Source organism: Lucilia cuprina, chromosome 5 (assembly GCF_022045245.1).
Source record: "Lucilia cuprina isolate Lc7/37 chromosome 5, ASM2204524v1, whole genome shotgun sequence".
Lineage (NCBI taxonomy): Eukaryota > Metazoa > Arthropoda > Insecta > Diptera > Calliphoridae > Lucilia > Lucilia cuprina.
Window position 1 is genome coordinate 66,149,379 of NC_060953.1, and position 20,896 is coordinate 66,170,274.

General features: G+C 31.7%; 5 protein-coding genes and 1 pseudogene across 5 annotated transcripts; 5 read left to right on the forward strand and 1 right to left on the reverse strand.

Moving 5' to 3' along the window:
* Positions 1–1,912: 1,912 nt before the first annotated feature.
* Positions 1,913–2,774, reverse strand: LOC111676844 (annotated as a pseudogene).
* A 483-nt stretch (positions 2,775–3,257) lies between these two features.
* On the forward strand, positions 3,258–4,288 carry LOC111676845 (serine protease 1-like). Its single transcript, XM_023437836.2, has 2 exons — positions 3,258–3,937; positions 3,996–4,288. The coding sequence occupies exons 1-2, from the start codon at positions 3,421–3,423 to the stop codon at positions 4,286–4,288; spliced, it is 810 nt and encodes a 269-aa protein (XP_023293604.2). The 5' UTR covers positions 3,258–3,420.
* Positions 4,289–9,775: 5,487 nt separating this feature from the next.
* LOC111676806 (serine protease 1-like) lies at positions 9,776–10,689 on the forward strand. Its single transcript, XM_023437787.2, has 2 exons — positions 9,776–10,309; positions 10,380–10,689. The coding sequence occupies exons 1-2, from the start codon at positions 9,793–9,795 to the stop codon at positions 10,676–10,678; spliced, it is 816 nt and encodes a 271-aa protein (XP_023293555.2). The 5' UTR covers positions 9,776–9,792; the 3' UTR covers positions 10,679–10,689.
* A 1,941-nt stretch (positions 10,690–12,630) lies between these two features.
* Positions 12,631–13,584, forward strand: LOC124420133 (serine protease 1-like). The gene is made up of 2 exons (XM_046952149.1): positions 12,631–13,168; positions 13,240–13,584. Exons 1-2 carry the CDS (start codon positions 12,652–12,654, stop codon positions 13,530–13,532), a joined length of 810 nt encoding a protein of 269 aa, XP_046808105.1. The 5' UTR covers positions 12,631–12,651; the 3' UTR covers positions 13,533–13,584.
* A 1,361-nt stretch (positions 13,585–14,945) lies between these two features.
* Positions 14,946–15,889, forward strand: LOC124420287 (serine protease 1-like; the record flags this gene model as incomplete). The annotated part of the gene is made up of 2 exons (XM_046952587.1): positions 14,946–15,450; positions 15,516–15,889. Coding segments are annotated over 2 exons (804 nt in total), but the record flags the coding sequence as incomplete, so codon positions are not given.
* Positions 15,890–18,687: 2,798 nt separating this feature from the next.
* LOC111676843 (serine protease 1) lies at positions 18,688–19,676 on the forward strand. Its single transcript, XM_023437834.2, has 2 exons — positions 18,688–19,248; positions 19,319–19,676. Exons 1-2 carry the CDS (start codon positions 18,708–18,710, stop codon positions 19,618–19,620), a joined length of 843 nt encoding a protein of 280 aa, XP_023293602.2. The 5' UTR covers positions 18,688–18,707; the 3' UTR covers positions 19,621–19,676.
* Positions 19,677–20,896: the final 1,220 nt, after the last annotated feature.

Below are 20,896 nucleotides of genomic sequence, written 5' to 3' on the forward strand. Positions count from 1 at the left end.
TCTTTAGCTTTAACCGTTTAGGCTGTGCGATGATGAATCAGTCAATCAGTCAGTCAGTCAGTCAGTCAGTCAGTCAGTAACGTTAGAATTTTATATATATAGATAAATGACACTGAAGATTTTCGTAAGGATCGGCCCTTATTTGACCCCCCTTCCAAAAATGTCTTAAACGTCTAAAATTGACTTGTAACCATTTGTATCGCAATGAAACTCAACAAAACTAACTGTTATTTAAAAATATATTCTTTTCCCAAATTTACGAGGATCGGCCCATATTTGACCTATATAAAGCCTCATTTAGAAATTTTAGTTTTTATCAATAAATTGCTTAATTTTGGAATTATGGTAATATTCAACGTAAATGTTTCTTTATAAAAAATAAAAATTTTAAAAATATACTCATGGTCGGTCATGCCCGACTATACTTTCCTACTTGTTACTCATAAGTTCTATTAGTAATTTTCATTTAAAAAACAATAAATCGTTAAATATCTGTTATGTCGCCAGACCGTCTGACACTAGCCCGCTATAAATGTATTATTACCCATTAAATAATAGGAAATATTTATGACGTAACCCACCTTAAGTCATGTGAAAAGATTATTAAAAATTCCACAAAAATTTAATAAGAATTTAATAGAGATTATATCTGAAGTGTAAGTACTTAAAATACTTGTGTTAATTTTTCGAGTTATCAGTTATTAATACCGGTTTTAGATAACTTTATTCCAGTAGTAGCGCAACTTATTTTCGGTACGTTGTCAAATACAACTGTATTACCTTGAAACAAACAAATATAACTGCATTACCTACCATCATAAAAAATATAAGTTTTATTTCCCTAATATTTAAACTATTTCGTTGTCTTTTTCGCTTTGATTTATAATTTGTTAATTTGCTTATATCTTAGTTATATCTCGAAAGTATGCCAGTCAAAATAAATGGAAATTTAAATCCCAAAAATATCTGGAGTCGACTTTGCTATCTATAAGGATCCACAATATTGGGTATTTGATGGAAAATTGAAGTGCTTTCTGGATTTCGATATATTCACGGTGGAAATATTATTAATTCGTTTTGACAGTTCATATTTTTTTTCAATCATTATTTTGTAATTTTTTGGAATATTTGTGTGTGCGTGTGTTTGATACAAAAATACGTTTATTACATCATGGCAATAGTTTAAGTTGTATATTTTCTATTTATTGGCATTTTTTGTAATTTTATTTTTTATTAGACCTGGTTCACACTAAAAAACTTTTGTAAAGAAACTTTTGATTTTTGCGTATGAGAGAAAGAGAAAGAAATATCAAGCATCTCTTTCTCTCACACACAAAATCAAAAGATTCTCTACAAAAGTTTCCCAGTATGAACCAGGTTTTAGTATCCAAACAAACAGCTGATTATGATAAATATCCGATAAAAATTAGAGATGACACTAATTTATTCGCATGTAATTCAAACTGAATTACTTACAGCTTGTGTAATTTGCAGCTGAAATTTTGTATGGCGAATTGTCATGTCATTCAGTATGTAATAACTACTACATATCGTTCTGATTACATAGAAGTACTTTAACAACGTCTTATTAATAATATGTTATATAAATACTTTGAAATTCATTAGTCAGCTTCTGAGTTAAGATAAGATTTACATTGACTTATTTTTCTTATTACTTATAAGCAATTGTGGTAAGTACTTGCCTCTAATGACAGCATCATGTTAAAATAATGACTTAAAATGTTATTGTGTAAGTTAACTTTAGCATTTTAACTTCTTACCTGGTAATGAAACTTTTTGCTGGGTAATTTAAAGTTTTTTATACTAAAATTTATTGTTTCATTGATATTAACATACTTTGTTAATACTTTTCCTATATTCATAATTATACAAATAAATTACTTAAACTATGTTAATAATATATACCGGTGTGGGTTTTAATCCATTCTAAATAGGTGGTTACACGAACAAATCCAGATGGATATCCAGATTGACAACCAGCAGCCGAAACAAATGATGTTATGCCAATAAGTTCAGAATTAGTAACTAAAGGACCACCAAAATCGCCTTGGCAAGTTGAAGTGCCGCTAGGTGTCGAAACACAAAGTAATGTGTCGGTTATCATTGAGCCATATGTTTGAGCACACTCAGCATTACTGATGACTGGCAGATCGGCATAATTTAACATCCATACAACCCATCCATCTAAGCAAAAAAAATAGTATAAAGAAGTAAACAATTAAAAACTACAACTTACCGTTATCGGTACTTCCCCAACCAGAAGCGGTGGCAATATTACCAACAAAACTTGGATATGATTCAGATATACCTGGTAGCTTAATGGGTTGAATTTCGTTGGTATAAGTAACAGCAGGTATTCTAATTAAACTGATATCATTATTGAAAGTATCAGGATTAAAGTCTTTATGTTGATAAATGGAGTTGTAATCAACCGTGTGAGCAAGTTTGGCAACAGTACGTTTAGTGCTTCCCAAGAATACGGTAACAGATCTGACTCCATCTGTGCAATGAGCAGCAGTCAATACCCATTCTTAGCCGATTAAAGATCCACCGCACCAAAATGTGCCATAGTCCCAATTAAGTAATAGCCCAACTTGATAAGGGAATTGACCGGGCTTAGCTTCATGTCCATTAGCAATACGACCTTCGATTAATCTATCGGCTTTTAAGTGTTTTAGAAAAACTGCAGTTTCTGGAATAGAGGCTGCCAAGGAGCAAGCCAAAGCTAATACTAACACCACAAATACTTTCATTGTTTCCGAAACTTTATATAACTCGTAACTGACTTTTATTCGACAATTTTGTATAGCTTTTATATGTTCATATTTGTTATTGGCTCTACTGACGACAATTGCCCGTTCTATACGTTGAATTGAAAATCTTGATTTAATACCTCCTTGAAAAACTTGTTTAAACTTGATTAACCTAAAAAGTACTTAAGACATATTTTCGATTAAGTATGTTTGCTTTTTTAATTACTTAAATTTTCTTACGATTAATAAGGTGGAACTGAAAATGGATTAGTTAAAAAAAATTAGAGTAAATTTTATATTTCCAAAGATTAACTATAAAACTATCTATCGTTTACAAAACTAATAACAAAGTTGTCACATACACTATTCTAAAAATAAGGCTCTGAATTTCCCTTAATAAGGATTTTTAACTTAAACAAAACTGAGTACCTCAAATTAAGAGTTCAACCTTATTAATAATTAATAAAAAAATGCAAACAAATTTAATCAAAATTAGATCTCTAGTAATCTTAAATTTGGTTGAAACTAATCAATTGTAAGTATGTATTTTAGCAATTCTCAAGAGGACATTTCCGATATTAAATACGGGCATTAGTCAATATAAAAGCACAAAGAATTTTGCATCAATCATCAGTATTCGGAGACAATGAAAATATTTGTCGCGTTAGTATTAGCGTTAGCTTGCGCTGCTGCCGCCTTTATTCCCGAAACTCCTGTTTTTCTAAAAGACCTAAAAACCGATAAAGTTATCGAAGGTCGTATTACTAACGGTCATGAAGCTAATTTTGGTCAATTCCCTTATCAAGTTGGTTTATCACTTCATGATGATTATGGCACCTTTTTTTGCGGTGGTTCATTAATCGGTAATGAATGGGTGCTAACCGCTGCCCATTGCACAGATAGAGTCATATCTGCTACTGTATACTTGGGAAGCACAATTCGTACTGTTGCTACAGTTACTTATGGCGTTGATAGCAGCTCCATTTATCAACATACAGACTACGATCCATATACTTTCAATAATGATATATCCTTAATCAAAATTCCTGCAGTTACCTATACCGATGAAATTCAACCCATTAGACTACCAGCTATTGCTAAATCATATCCAACTTATGCTGGTACTACTGCTATTGCATCCGGTTGGGGAAAAACCTACGATTGTAAGTTCTATTTATAAAGTGATTTATTTCTTTACACTAATTTTGTTATTTCTTTTAGCTGGCTGGACCGTATGGATGTTGAATTATGCTGATCTTCCAGTCATAAGTAATGCTGAGTGTGCTCAGACCTATGGCTCAATGATTACTGACACACTACTTTGTGTTTCGACACCAGATGGCACATCCACATGTCAGGGTGATTCGGGTGGACCCTTAGTTTCAGACTCTGAACTTATTGGAGTGACTTCTTTTGTTTCATCAGCTGGTTGCCAAGCTGGATATCCATCTGGATTTGCTCGTGTAACCACTTATTTAGAATGGATCAAGTCCCACACTGGAATATCTTATTAATATAGTTTAAGTGAATTCTACAGTTATTGTAAAATTAGAATGAAATAAAAAAAGTATATTAAATTTACGGATTAATTATGTTATACCATTTTCTCCCCGATCATATATGATATTGTCGCAGGATCTTTAAATATAAAGCAAGCGGCAAGCGATTTTCAAAATAACCCTCTTAGTCACGTGAAAAGATTATTTATTAAACATTTTTATAAAAATTAATTAAATATTAAATCAAAATTATATCTGAAGTACTTTTAAAAAAAGTACTTAAAGAGGGTGTGTCCATTCATTCAGGGTAATCAATACTTTAAGATGCATTCTGATTGCATAGTCAAGTTTTATTTTATAAAGATTATTATAAACTTTTAAAAATAAAACATTATTTCAGAATACCTATCAGAATTCCAGTTATTCCATCTGATAATCATACGCAATATTATTTATCAACATAACGATTATAATCCCTATACTTTTAATAATGACATCACCTTAATCAGAATTCCTGCAGTTAGCTTTACCGATGAAATCCAACCTGTTAATCTACCTATGCTGGTACTTAGGGCACCGCACCTGGTTGGGGGCTCGATAAAGATTGCAAGTTTTAATGTGTGTTTGTATATGTATCATAAAATCTAATATTTTTCATTTTATAGATGGCTCGATAGTATCGTCCTTAAATTATGCTTTTTTGCAAGTTAGACCTGGTCCACATTAGGAAACTTTTGTTGAGAAACTTTTTCTTAATTCCCTTTTTGAAGTTTCCTTAATTTCCACACATAGTAACTTTTGTTTCAGAAACTACGTGTAAATTGCATTGATTTGTTGTTGTTCGAATGAGAAGAATAACAAAACAAAACAAGTTTCCGAGTACGAGAAACTCCGTACCGCAAGAGAGATGAATGACATTCTTTCTCTCTCACGCAAAATTAAAAGTTTCCCAGAAAAAAGTTTCCTAGTGTGGACCGGCACTTATAACAAATGCTGAATGTGCTCAAACTTATGGTTTCATGATAACCAACACTATACTTAGTGTTTCGACTCCTGATGGTACATCCACTTGTAATGGCGATTCTGGCGGTCCTTTAGTTTCAGATATTTCAAAAGAACTTTGTTGGTGTAACATCTTTCGGTTCTTTGGCTGGTTGCCAAGCCGGATATCCAGCTGGTTTTGCTCGTGTAACCAACTACTTGGAGTGGATCAAGAAACATACTGGTATATCGTACTAATAACTTTTAATTTATGTAATTTATATAAAATATTAATATTTATAATATCGGATCATAAATAACAAATACCTCGCAATGACTAATATTCGGTATGTAGTATATACACACATACATATCTATGTATTCGTGTAGATAGGTTAAAAAAAATGTTAGGTTTGGAAAGTTCTATTTATTTCTATAGACAAAAATAAAAGTTGCCATCTGTGCCGGGAAAATAGTTTGAAAACAAAACACTTCAAATTATTACCCCCTGACCAGACGTGATAATTTTTATCTTTATTAGAAGCAATTATGTCGGCAGAACTTTATGGGTGTTTAAAGCCTATGGTTTTAATTTATTTTTATATACTTACACATATACAACTAAATATATGTAGACTTAACTAAATATAGTTAGAAGTCATTAAACATTTGTCAACAACATTGTCAAAATACTTGTCAGAAACTAATTATGTTCACAATATTTGTGATACAGTGTGTAATACCTATACATTTCTTCTTGTTGACCAGTGTAGAGATAATTAAATGCTTGCGAGCAAACAAAACACTTCACATTTATTATTTTCTAATCAAAAGTCGTACGACAAATCATTAAATATATGTATCTGGCATACCGCCCGATATATGCATATTTATGTTTATTTTTGATTGTTTAAAATTAAACGGCTTTTAATAGTTTATTTTTTATCATTTATTGGTGGCGTTTATTTTTACCACTCTCATAATACTAATGGAAAATCTTTAGGTTATTAGGAATTGAATTAATTATCGAAAGTTGTTTTTGAGTTCTCCGTTATGTAGTTAATTTTGTTTGCAATCTGATAGAAAAAATTAATAAAATTTTTTATTAAAATAAACATAAAATTGTTTGATTTATTGATTATTATAAATTGTGGAGACTTCAAAATACATGTTTTAAATTTAAATTTTTATTAATTTTCTTATTACATTTACAATTGTCTTCTTCTTTGCTTTTTTAATCAAAAAATTGCAAACGCAATAGCACACAAAAAAACTATACAAGTAATAGGATCTGTCCATTCGTAATTCAGCTCTGGGTGGAGGAAGACCGTCGTTGCCACTATCGCTTAAGGGTAATCAGGCCGCCCTTTTTGCTCTGCCTTCGAGAGTTTTACGTTTCAAACCGCATTGGCTATTTTGTGACGTCAGATAACTTTACCGAGTTACAGGTTTTCTTGGCGTGCATATTGACCATGTGCAATCGTGTTGACTTAAGTTCTAATTTTGATTATGGTGGAGAACCAAAAAACCTCGAATTTGTAAGAACATATGATCTAGTCTTTTCTAGCTAGAATTGGTAATGGCGTTGTATAATTTTAATTACTGGCAAAATAAATCTTAGTTTTGGAAACTAAGTAACTTAAAAAACAAACAAACAATAATATGATCTGTCAAAATTTTGTGTAGAAGAGTATGGATGGGATAGTCTAAACGCAATATGTAATGAAACTGCTGGTCCACACTAGGAAACTTTTTGGGAAACTTTTTGCGTGAGAGAGAAAGAGAAAAAATATCATTCATCTCTATCGCGGTACTGAGTTTCTCGTACTCGGAAACTTGTTTTGTTTTGTTATTCTTCAAATTCGTACAACAAATCAATGCAACACATAATTTCTCAAACCAAAGTTTCTATATGTGGACATTAAGAAAACTTCAAAAGAGAGTTAAGAAAAAGTTTCTCAACAAAAGTTTCCTAGTGTGGACCGGGTCTAAGAAAAAGTTCCTCAACAAAAGTTTCCTAGTATGGACCATGTCAAACCATCACACATTGAGGGAGAATACGGATGGAAAATTTGACAGTCAAAGAACAAGCAGGTCGCATTAGATCAGGGATGTATTTTTATGTAAACACATAGTGCCGGTCCACAAAAAGTTTCTCTACGAAAGTTTCCTAGTGTTGATTGTAATAACATTGCATTCACCTGGTTCACACTAGGAAACTTTTTTTGGAAACTTTTGATTTTTGTGTGTGAGAGAAAGAGAAAGAAATATCAACCATCTCTTTCTCTTCCACACAAAAATCAAAAGTTTCCCAAAAAAGTTTCCTAGTGTGAACCAGGTGAATGCAATGTTATGACAATTGCAACAGTGTGTGTTTTGTTGTTGGATTGTAATAAAAAACAATGAGATTTTGCATTTGCACTCCGCTAGTGACATTTGAAATTGACTAAATGTTGATATGAGGATATACAGTACATTAAATCCAAAGAAATACACCTAGGTCACTATCGGTACAGTTGTGCCCTCAAAATTGATTGATTATATTCCTTTTCTAAAATCTATTTTTAAATTATTACATTTCACTGAATATGCCATATCGAATCATAAATATATTATGTAGATTAGTTTAAATTTCAGATTTAAAAATTTCCAATTATTATTAATTTAAAAATTAGTTTGAAAAGAAAACAAAACACTTCACATTTATCACTTTTCAATGTCTAGGGTTAGGCCAGACGTGATAATTTATATCATTTAACATAGGTAATTATGTACCTAAGTATTTTAAATATTAAAAAAAATAATAGAAATTAATAGATTTATAGAAAATAATATAATAATTCTTAATAGTCTATATATATATAAAAGAGTAGCGTTACTGACTGACTGATTCATCATCGTACAGCCCAAACGGCTGAACCTAGAATCATGAAATTTTGACTGTAGATGTGTTTTTGGATATATAGATCCACTAAGGAGGGATTTTTGGAAATTTGTACATTTAGGGGTAAAAAAGGGAAATACGGGTAAAACAGGTTTTCTTAATTATCTTACCTAATATTAGTGATACAGAAAATATTTTAAATGCACATGTATCTACTCTTAAAATAAGCAGATGGGTGTCTGGTACTTTTTTGAAATTCGTAAGGAGTAAAAATGTGTAACAATGGTGATTTTGGTACCTTTTTCAGCCCTTTATAACTTTTAAACTAATTAACATAATAAAATTTTTCTAAATATTTTGGATACATCTCTCAAAATTATGAGACACCTGTTTCGTACTTTTTTAAAATTCAGTCCTTTTTGGGTGTAAAAGGGACAAAACTGTATTTATGGTACATTTTTGGCACATTAAGAAACCTTTTTTGGTTTATTGAATTATTCATATTAAATTACGGACTAACTCTGTAATATTTATTGTAAAAAATGGGAAATTTAATTTATTTAAACTCATTGAGCCAACTTTTATAAAATTTCAAAAAGTAGTTTATTTACTCACAAAAAATATGCTTTTGATATATTATTTTGGAATTCGTGTACTAAGTCCTATATAGGACCAAATTCGAGTAAATTGTTTGGTACCTTTTTTAAAGCACAACTTTTCTGGAATAAATGAATAAAGATTTGAATCGTTTGAGTTTTATCTGAGATATATATGTAGATGTAAATACGGAACATTTTGTAAATTTGATTCTCGAAAAAGTATACTTCTAAGCGAAAAGGGGAAACATTGTACTCTTTTTATTAGTACTTTCCACTTAGGTAAACTTTATTCCACTTTTCTTCCTTCAAATGATACTCTATGTATGTTCCTTAATATGAACTGAAAACACATGATTATTAAACATACACGGTCCTCATTGAATAAGATCCTTTAAGAGACAACTTTTTAGTACTTTTTATCTCATAAATTGTACTTTTTTAATTTTCTAAAATATTCAACCTAGGAACATTAATTTTAACATACATGGTCTTGACTGAATAATATTCTGGAAGTGGGAACTATTTGGTACTTTTCTATTATTCAAATGGATTCTTTATAATGGTTAACCGGAACACACGGTCCTTATTAAATGAGAATTTATTGAAAGATTTTATCGTGTTTCCGATGGTACTTTTGAAATATTTTTACAATATTGAACATAGTTAGGGAAGCGAAGCACCCAGGGTATGCTAGTATCTTATAAATTTAAATATCTTTATCACAAAAAACTATATGTTATTTTATAGCACAGTGCAAATATAAATTGAAACAAATTATATAACAAGGTAATTGAAATTTTAACTAAATTACTTTAAAAGAAAGTACTTCAAAAACGTGTGTTTATTATACGAGTAATTATTTATTATTGCTGATTTTGGAATATTTTTAAAAGCATTTTGATTGTATTATCAAACATTGTTTGATAATGTTTAAATTAAAAATTTCACAACATAAAAAAACTACAATAAACCACCTGAATATTTGGAGATATAAAAACACAACTACCATACGATTATAAATCAGTTATAAATTATACATTATTTCTTAAAGAACTATGAAAATTCTTGTAGTATTAGCTTTAGTGCTGGCTTGCGTTTCGGCTGCCAGTATACCCGAAACTCCTGTTTTTCTTAAAGACTTAAAACCTGCTAAAGTTATTGAGGGACGTATAACTAACGGTTATGAAGCCTATCCCGGTCAATTCCCCTACCAAGTTGGTCTTTCACTATCATTTGGTGACTATGACTCGTGGTGTGGTGGTTCATTAATTGGCAATTCCTGGGTTTTGACAGCTGCCCACTGCACAGATCGTGTGTTGTCGGTAACTGTTTATTTGGGAAGCACTACACGCACTGTTGCTCAAGTTAATCTCACTGTTGACTATAATTCTATTTTCCAACATACTGGCTATAATCCCAGAACCTTTGCCAATGATATCTCTTTAATCAGAATTCCCGAAGTTTCTTATACCGATGAAATTCAACCCGTTAAGCTACCATCTCTTTCTGAATCATATTCCAACTATGCTGGCACTTGGGCCACCGCTTCTGGTTGGGGATTGGATCAAGATTGTAAGTTAATTTGTATTTGGTTATCTGATTTTATCATTGTTCTAATATTTATTTATTTCTCTCCTTCTAGATGGTTCAGTTACAGAGACTTTGAATTATGCCCATCTTTTAGTTATTCCTAATGCTGAATGTGCTAGAACTTACGGCTCAATGATTACCAATAATATACTTTGCGTTGCCACACCTAGCGGCACATCCACTTGTAATGGTGATTCTGGCGGTCCTTTAGTTTCCGACTTTACCAGAGAACTCATTGGTGTAACATCTTTTGGTTCGTTAGCTGGTTGTCAAATTGGTTATCCAGCTGGATTTGCACGTGTAACCACTTACTTGGAATGGATTAGGCAACATACTGGTATTTCGTATTGATTAATGTTATTGTTAACTATTACAAGAATAAACTATAAATGTTATTTAAATTTAAAAATTAAGTTGTTTTAGTTAAGTTATGTTTAATACGATTAAAAGGCAGTTCTATCGAATCAGAAATAATCCAAACAGCCCATATTAGAGTTATTTTAAGCAGCAATACCCTGTTAACTAAAACCTGAACTATTGACCATTGAACCACATATAAAGTCCACCAAAGAAGAGTACAAAATTTAAATCAGAGTTCTCAGAAACTGAAAATATTCGAAAATTTTTCCATCACATCAAATTTTCAGATATCGTGTCGTAAAGTTTAAAAGGAACCCTGTTTAGGGTAACCTTGTGTTAAAAATGTATTGGCCTGTGTTATTAAACAAAAATCAATTAATCGTAAAACAACTCATGAACTCAAAATCATACCGGAATAACCACCAATATGTATGGCATATATTACATATACCAGGAGCAGAATCAGCTCAAGCGCTTGGGGGGGGGGGGGTTGTATTTGGTTTATTACCCATTTTCATTTTTTCTCATTTTTATTCGGTTTTAGTTCCTGTGGGGGTTCTAAATTTCCCCTTTAAAACTGTGGATCTGCGCCTTGCTACATACACAAAAATTTTACGTATCCATTATTTTTAATTAAGTGACCCAACTAAAAAAATCGATTTTGACGAAATTTGCACAAACGTTAATACTATTGGATAGTCGGCAAAGAATTACCGGCCTTAGAGGGGGTTAAATTTGAATATTTTGGTCATACAGTATTTTATACAAACGAGTGTAACTTTTCACCTCTTGATCCTAACAAAAAATGTTCAAAGAAGTTCCTAAGGTGTATGGGCCTACTTACCCATAGTACTAAATTTGATGCAAATTTCATCCAAATCGAAAGACATCGATTTTAAAAGTTGGATCACTTTACTCGAAATTTCCCATATGTATGTATAAGTTTTGAGAGAAGGAAAGGTGATTTTTTTTCGGTAGACGTGATTTTATTAGAAACAAGTCAGATTTCTATATTCGGCTGAGCCGAATATTATATACCCTTCACCAAGTATGTTTTAAAAAAAGTTTTAATTTTGTATCTCTGCACACATGCCACACATAACATACACACAAACAAATACAAATTATAGCAGAAAGAAATATTAACCGTTGTACTGTACTACCACCGTCAAACTGTATTACCGCCCTCAAACAAATATGAGCTGTATTACCAACATATTACTGCTTTATCTCCTTGTTGTTATAATTTATTGAGGAAATTTTCAGAGGTAGTCTCGGATTTTTACCCCATATCTCAGTTATTTATGGACCAATTTTGCTGAATTTCAATAGAAAACTTCTCGAAAGCATGTCTGACAGAATTATTGAAGATTTGGATCTCGAAGATATCTGGAGTCTTCAGAAAATTGATTTCAACAGACAGACAGACGGACATGGCTTAATCGACTCCGCTATCTATAAGGATCCAGACTTTATAGGGTCGGAAAATTATATTAAAGAAATTACAAATGGAATGACAAACTTATATATACCATTCTCACGAAGGTGAAGGGTATAAAAATGAAACAATCGTCTCATAATAAATTCTAAAATAAGACAAATCTCTCGATTTAGGCAAATCATAGTTGTGAACAAATTTTTATAGCATTCAAACTTTAACATAAAATAATTCAAATAATAATTGCTTTTGTAGCACAGTGTAATTAGAAATTCATATACAATTAATAATAATTTAATCGAAATTAAAACTCAAGTACTTTTTAAACATATTTACTTTCTTACCAACCTAATCTGGTTATGCTAATTTTAGAAATTTTCAAAAAGTATTCTGATTGTATTATCAAAAACTATTTGATAAGAATGAAATCAAGATTTCCGATAATATATATACAAACAACACAAAGTTTAAAATAACTAGTTTTCGATTAATGGTCAGTTACAAATTGGAACTACTTACTTGAACGATGAAAGTTTTAGTAGTGTTAACATTAGCGTTGGCTTGCGTCTCTGCAGCCTCTTTACCCGAAAAGGCTGTTTTTCCTAAGGACTTAAAAAGCCCTAAAGTTATTGAGGGTCGTATCACCAATGGTTACGAAGCTTATCCCGGTCAATTTCCTTACCAAGTTGGCTTATCTCTTAATAGTGATTCTGGATCATTTTGGTGCGGTGGTTCCTTGATTGGCAAAGAATGGGTGTTAACTGCTGCTCATTGCACAGATGGAATCAATCGTGTAACCGTATACTTGGGAAGCACTGTTCGTACTGTTGCCAAGGTTCATCACACTGTTGACCGCAGCTCCATTTATCAACATGCTGAATATAATCCTTATACTTTTAACAACGATGTAACTTTAATCAGAATTCCTGAAGTTAGCTATAGTGATGAAATTCAACCCATTAGACTACCAGCTATTTCTGAATCTTATCCAACTTATGCTGGCAATTATGCTACCGCCTCTGGCTGGGGACGTGACCACGATTGTAAGTTGTACTTTATTATAGTTATACCAAGTGCATTCAAAATATTCTTCTTATCTACTTTTTACTTTTAGCTGGTGCCATCGTATCGCAGTTAAATTACGCTTATCTTCGAGTCATCACCAATGCCGAATGTGCTCAAACCTATGGCTCTATGATTACTAATAAAATTCTTTGTGTTTCGACTCCAAGTGGTACTTCCACTTGCCAGGGTGATTCTGGCGGTCCTTTAGTTTTGGACTCTGAACTTATTGGTGTGACATCTTTTGTTTCGCTAGCTGGTTGCAAATCTGGATATCCAGCTGGCTTTGCTCGTGTAACCAGTTACTTGGAATGGATCAAGAACTGCACTGGCATATCCTATTAATTAAGCTTTAGAATATTTATAATTTTGAAAAATAAAAATGTTTAAATTTTAATCACATTTATTAATGTTTCTTTAACCAAAATGCTAATCATATTGATCAGTGTAAAGATAATTTAATGTTTGAAAACAAACAAAATACTTCAGCATTTATTAGTATATTTTATCAAAAGTTATAATTGATTGTTAAATGCTATGGGAACTATGTACATATGGTGCAAAAAAGAAACGATAAGTGTTTGCAATACGAACATTTTAAAATCTGTTATTGGTTGAGTTTGGGCTTATCACTAGACTGTTAGGCGCTAATAGTACTTTTATATCAGACATAAGTAGGTGCTGCCAGATAATTTTGAAGAAAAAAATATTCGTGCGATAATTTTTAATAGATATTCGTACAATATTCTTAACCTGATATCATAATCAAATAATGAGCTATTTACGATTAAGTGATTTTCAGTAGAGGACTAAAAATCCCCGAATCGTAAGGGAGAATTTCACAGAAGGATACAAAGGTATCACAGCAGTTCAACAAAGAGTCAATGCATACGAAAAATACAGTAATTTCCACTAATAGTTAACCACCTGGATGATCGTAATTCGTATGTTTTGGGTCATTCGTTACGAATGTACCCTTTGTAATCGAGAATGAAGACAGTCGTCACTTTAGTGTCCTCTTTGTAAGCGGGAGCGGAGACAGTCGTCTCTTTACTATCCTCTAGTAACATAAAGATTATACTCTTAAAAGTAGTTTTTTTTTTTTTTTGTACTTCCGAAAGTAGTTATTTTACCCATCTTTTGAAGAAATGTTTATTACTTTCTACTAATATGCCACCATCTGGTTGACTCAAATTTATATCTTTCGGGTCAATCGTCCCATTATTGTCCCATAGTATTCTAGATAGTAGACACTTGAAATTTTTTAATTTTAGTTCCATTAATATCTTACCACCTGGCTGACTCCAATTCCTATTTTTTTGGTCTTTCGTCACAAATAAACTCTTTGTAATCGAGAATGAAGTCAGTCGTCACTTAAGTGTCCCATTTGTAAGCGAGAGCGGAGGCAATCGTCTCTTTACTGTCTCTTTGTAGGGTGTAGAGTGACGATTGACTTCCTCGTAGGACAAGCCCATGTTAAAATACATATGTATACAAATACATTCGAAACATTCAGATATTATTATATTCATGAGTTAATTACGATTAAGTTATTTTCTAAAGTGGACTTTATATAAATGTTGCGACAGTTAAAATTTCACTGCAAATATATTTGGGTAGAAATTTATACCGATATCATAAATAAGTAATAGTTATATACGTTTAAATCATTTTCAGAACAGTACTTTATATATAAGGACCAAGGAGAGCTAATTTTCAATTATAAACCGATCCAGGTCAAAGTAATATGATTTTTTTTTAGTGCTAGCATTAGCTTTTGCTTACGTTTCAGCTGCCTCTCTAGCCGGAACTCCTATTGCTCTTAAAGATGTAAAAGGTTCTAAAGATATTGAGGGTCGCATTACGAATGGCTATGAAGCATATCCTGGTTTAATACCTTATCAAGTGGGTTTATCACTTAATAGAGGTTATGGATTTTCATGGTGTGGTGGTTCTCTAATTGGCAAATCATGGGTGTTGACTGCTGCTCACTGCACTGATCGTGTGTTGTCTGCTACCGTATATTTGGGAAGCACAGTACGCACTGTGGCCCAAGTAACATTTAATATTGACTATAGTTCAATTATTCAACATAGCGGCTATAATCCCACAACTTTTGCTAATGATATTGCATTAATCAGAATTCCTGAAGTTACCTATAGTAATGAAATTCAACCTATTCGACTACCTGCTATATCGGAATCATATCAATCTTATGCTGGTAGTTATGGTACTGCCTCCGGTTGGGGACTTGCTCAAGAAAGTAAGTTTTAATTTTTTCATAAACACCAAATTAGTTCTTAATCTATGTTTTTTTTATATTTTTAGATGGTTTTATTGTTTCTGTTTTAAATTACGCTTATCTGCCCATTATAACTAATGCTGAATGTGCACAAACTTTTGGCTCAATGGTTACTAGAAATACACTTTGCGTTTCGACTCCCAGCGGCACATCGACTTGCAAGGGTGATTCAGGTGGTCCCTTGGTTTTGGACTCTACACAAGAACTAATTGGTGTGACATCGTTTGGTTCATTAGTTGGTTGTCAAATTGGCTATCCAGCTGGATTTGTGCGTGTAACTAGTTACTTGGATTGGATCGCTTACCACACTGGCATTTCATACTAATTTATCTGATATAAGTTAAATCGCCAATGAAATATACTATGTATATTTGTTAAAGTAAATAAAAAAATAATATCTATAACCGATTTAGGACCTTTTAAAGTAATGTGTCACACCTGGTTGAACCATTTTTCTATACATTGAGTTATTTGTCACCAACGTAATTGGTAAGCGTAATTAAGAGCGAAGACGGTCGTCACTTTACTGTACCGTAGGTAAACTAGTGAAGTATTCCCTCACGATCTTATGATCACACTTTGACCTGGTTCACACTAGGAAACTTTTTTGGGAAACTTTTGATTTTTGTGTGTGAGAGAAAGAGAAAGAAATATCAACCATCTCTTTCTCTCGCACACAAAATCAAAAGTTTCTCAACAAAAGTTTCCTAATGTGAACCAGGTCTTTACGTACCTAAAGCCTAATCAAAAAGTAAAATGAAATTCCATCCGTATAACAAAAAATAGAATAAAAGTCGTATGGTTTATATTTTTTGTGTTTACACGATTGGTATAAAACAATAACAAAGTAAGATGGAAACAGCTGTTTCATTTCTTTGTATTTGAATCATTTCAAAAAAATGAAGAGAGCCATACGACTGTCATATTTTCCATCTGTATTCTCTCTCAATGTGTGATGGTTTCATTACATATTGCATTTAAGCGATCCTATCGGTACTATTCTACACAAAATTTTGACAGATCATATTAGATGGTGTCATCGTGTAAAGCCGACTTAAGAATCTATACATCTCTAGTATTTTAAAATAGTAATCAGTTTAGCGGTTTAGGTATAACTGACTAAAAGTTAAAACATCGACGCCATCTGTCGGACAACTTTAAAATTTTACAGAAACATTTCTCACGATCACGAAATTTCAAATATATGTTTCAGATATATTTGAAATTTGGACCAATGAGGTGCCGTAGCTCCTGAGTTTATCGATTACGAACAAACAATTTATGAACAATTAAAAATATTAACTTCAATATGTCTAATAGTTGTTAGTTCGGGACTGCAACGCAAAACTGCTGGGTATTGTACATACATATGTACTTGAAGCTAACAGTACTACCATCTATTGGAAGTTATTAAATTTTTTTTATTTACTGGTTTGTGAATTTGATAAGTTATACACAATTGCCAGACGTTTTCATACATTTTTTATTTTATTTTAAATGATAACAATCATTATACATTAGTTTTATATAGTTAAAAAGTCGATTCTATTATGTTAGACGTTGTTTTTGTTTTAAGTAGTTAACAAGCAAAAACAAAATTTTCACAACAAAAACCTATATGAACGTTGTTGTTTTTTTGATTCTACATTTTAATTTTTTGACGAAATTTTTTATCTCCATTATTTTTAACCGATTTTGCTGATTTTAAAATGGAAACAACTCATAAGAATCCCAAATATGTACATATATATCAAATAAGAATGTATAGCCGGGTATTTGTTGTACAATTTGTTGAAATAATTGGTCTAGGGCCAAGAGAAAATCATGTACCAAATTTCATAAAATGATCTTGAAAATTGTAACCTGCAGTGTGAGGTTTACAAAACGTAATTTTAAGAAAATTGGTATATTTTAAAATATTTTTGGGTGTTACAAACATCGGTACAAACCCATTATACTAACTCTACTATAGTTGTGTGGGTGTAAAATATGGTCACAGTAAACATCTAAAATCAGAGATGGAAAACTAATGTTTATCACATCTCCGCTATGGGCAAAATTTATAAAATAAATTATAAAAAATTATAAAAAATTTATATTTTTATTTTTTGCGTAAACATTTTAAGTTTTAAAAATATCTTAAAACATCATTATCATCGATTAAAATCTAAAGATGGAAATTTTTTTACAGAAAAGTGTTATTTAAATTAATATTAAAACAAGTAATATTTCTATATTCGGCTTTGCCGAATCTTATATACCCTTCACCAAGTATGTTTTAAAAAACAGTTTTTATTTATTTTGTATATCTGCACACATGTCTCACATAACATACACACAAACAAATATAAACTGTAGCAAAAAGAAAAATTAACCGTTGTACTGTAATACCACCTCAAAACAAATATGAGCTGCATTACCAACATATTACTGCTTTATCTCCTTGTTCTTGTTATACCCACTTACCTTCGTACATTTTTATCCAATTCTCAGTGTTGTTGTTGCTTTTTTAACAAAGCCTCGGATTTTTGCTCATATCTCCTTTATTTATAGACCGATTTTGCTGATTTTAAATAGCGATCTTCTCGAAAGCATGTCTAACTGAATTATTGATGATTCGGATCTAGCCGATATCTGGGGACCTTTAAAAACTGATTTCAACAGACAGACAGACGGACATGGCTTAATCGACTCCGCTATCTATAAGGATACAGAATATATATACTTTTTAGGGTCGGAAAATTATATTATAGAAATTACAAACGGAATGACAAACTTATATATACCCTTCACCTTCGTGAGAAGGGTATATATAAAATACATACATTTTTTAAATAACAATTTCTATTACCAATCAGTATTCCCAAATCAGAATTACGTTCTATATACTATAAGAAATAAATGTATTTATTTCCTTTTTCTTATCATTATCATTCATATCATTAATTTATATGTATTTACTAATAAGTAATATTAGCTAATAAATATAAATGTATTAACATTGATTTTGGAATATTTATTTTAAGAGTCACGATTATTATTATATTATCAGAAACTAAATGATAAGGAATGTATGAAGATTTTTGACCGATATCCTATATAAATAATAAAACAAACCAGACGAAAATAATTTACAAAACATACAATTACCTATAGTAGTGCAAATTAATTGTGATGATATAAAAGCACGACTAAATTTTAGAACATTGGTCAGTTGAATGGGAGCTATTGATATTAAAGCCATGAAAGTCTTTGTAGTGTTAGCATTAGCATTAGCTTGCGTCTCGGCTGCGTCTATACCCGATATTCCAGCCTTTTTGGAAGACGTAGAAGACGTTAATGTTATTGAGGGTCGTATTACTAATGGTAATGCTGCTGCTGTTGGTCAGTTTCCCTATCAAGCTGGTTTATCTTTGAAAAGAAGTTCGGGTTCATTTTGGTGCGGCGGTTCTTTAATTGGTAATCAATGGGTATTGACAGCTGCTCACTGCACAGATGGTGTTAATTCGGTAACTGTTTATTTGGGTAGCACCGTTCGTACAGTGGCTAAAGTTAGCCATACTGTTACGTCCAGTTCCATTTATCAACATTCCGGTTATAACTCGAATACTTTGGCCAATGATATATCTTTAATTAAAATTCCCACTGTGAGCTATACCGCTGAAATTAAAGCTATTAGATTGCCGGCTATTTCTAGCTCCTATTCAACTTATGCTGGTGATTATGCCATTGCATCTGGCTGGGGACGTGCTGTGGATAGTAAGTTTAATTAATTTTTCAATGTCATTAATGTAGTTGCTAAATAACTATGTATGTTTAAATTTTACAGCCGGTTCTGTTGTTTCCTCCTTGAACTATGCCCGCCTTCAAGTTATTAGCAATACTGTGTGTGCTGCTAATTATGGCAATTCGATTGTTACTGACAAAACAATTTGTGTTTCTACTACCGGCGGTACTTCCACTTGCCAAGGTGATTCTGGTGGTCCATTAGCTTTGGAATCTTCTCAGCTCCTTATTGGTGTTACCTCGTTTGTTTCGTCTTCTGGCTGCCAATCTGGTAGACCATCTGGATTTATTCGTGTAACCGGTTACTTGGACTGGATCAAAGCCAACACCGGAATTTCTTATTAAATATTATGATTGTATTTAAAAACTAGTTAGTTTAATTTAAAAACTTATTTTTTTTTAATTGGTTGTACCTATTAAAACATTTTTAATTTATAATCGAATCAAGTGCTTTTATGTCAATAACTAACAATAACTAAAATTTTAGTTCATAACTTGTATTCTAACAATAATTTCTGGAAACTATAGAGCGAAAGAATTATATTTAGATTTAATTCAATATAATTTTTAAAATCTGATTGTCTCAATCAGATTCGTTAATTATGAAACGATTCAGGTTTTAGTCGATAATTAGATTTATATGTCCAATATTTTATGTTTATACCAATATCCTAAAGGGAGTTATTGCCAATAAATCCATTTTCCGGGAGTATGTACGTTTATACTTATTTATTGTATGGTTTGTACGATTCCAATAATAAACAAGTAATATTTCTATATTCGGCTGTGCCGAATCTTATATACCCTTCACCAAGTATGTTTTAAAAAACAGTTTTTATTTATTTTGTATCTCTGCACACATGTCACACATAACAAACACACAAACAAATACAAACTGTAGTAGAAAGAAATCTTAACCGTTGTACTGTAATACCACCGTCAAACTGTATTAACACCCTCAAACAAATATTAGCTGTATTACCAACATATTACTGCTTTATCTCCTTGTTCTTGTTATACCCACTTACCTTCGTGAGAACAGAACAGCATGCAAACATACAAAAAAATACACAGCTGAATAAATACATCTCCACACGCACATGTACATCTTTATCCAATTCACAGTGTTGTTGTTGCTTTTTTAACAACCTCTGAAAATTTTTTGATGAAATTTTCAGAGGTTGTCGCGGATTTTTGCTCATATCTCTTATAGACCGATTTTACTCATTTTAAATAGCGATTTTCTCGAAAGCATGTCTAACTGAATTATTGAAGATTCGGATCTCGCCGATATCTGGGGACCTCTAAAAACTGATTTCAACAGACAGACAGACTAACATGGCTTAATCGACTCCGTTATCTATAAGGATTCAGAATATATATACTTTATAGGATCGGAAAATTATATTATAGAAATGAATGACAAACTTATATATACCCTTCTCACGAAGGTGAAGGGTATAAAAACCGATTTGAACATACATACGGACAGACAGTTATGGCTATGTCGACTTAAATTTAACATTTCAAAGTCAATAATACATCTCAGAACTAAATGATTATTTAAAATTATTAATGACTGTTTAAAAGATAACAAAGACCAAAAAATTCAAAATACAGA

Coding starts and splice junctions, on each gene's coding strand:
- LOC124420133 (XM_046952149.1), top strand. CDS start 12,652: ATGAAAGTTTTAGTAGTGTTAACATTAGCGTTGGCTTGCGTCTCTGCA. Junction 13,169..13,239: donor CTGGGGACGTGACCACGATT/GTAAGTTGTACT, acceptor TTTTACTTTTAG/CTGGTGCCATCGTATCGCAG.
- LOC111676806 (XM_023437787.2), top strand. CDS start 9,793: ATGAAAATTCTTGTAGTATTAGCTTTAGTGCTGGCTTGCGTTTCGGCT. Junction 10,310..10,379: donor TTGGGGATTGGATCAAGATT/GTAAGTTAATTT, acceptor CTCTCCTTCTAG/ATGGTTCAGTTACAGAGACT.
- LOC111676845 (XM_023437836.2), top strand. CDS start 3,421: ATGAAAATATTTGTCGCGTTAGTATTAGCGTTAGCTTGCGCTGCTGCC. Junction 3,938..3,995: donor TTGGGGAAAAACCTACGATT/GTAAGTTCTATT, acceptor TATTTCTTTTAG/CTGGCTGGACCGTATGGATG.
- LOC111676843 (XM_023437834.2), top strand. CDS start 18,708: ATGGGAGCTATTGATATTAAAGCCATGAAAGTCTTTGTAGTGTTAGCA. Junction 19,249..19,318: donor CTGGGGACGTGCTGTGGATA/GTAAGTTTAATT, acceptor TAAATTTTACAG/CCGGTTCTGTTGTTTCCTCC.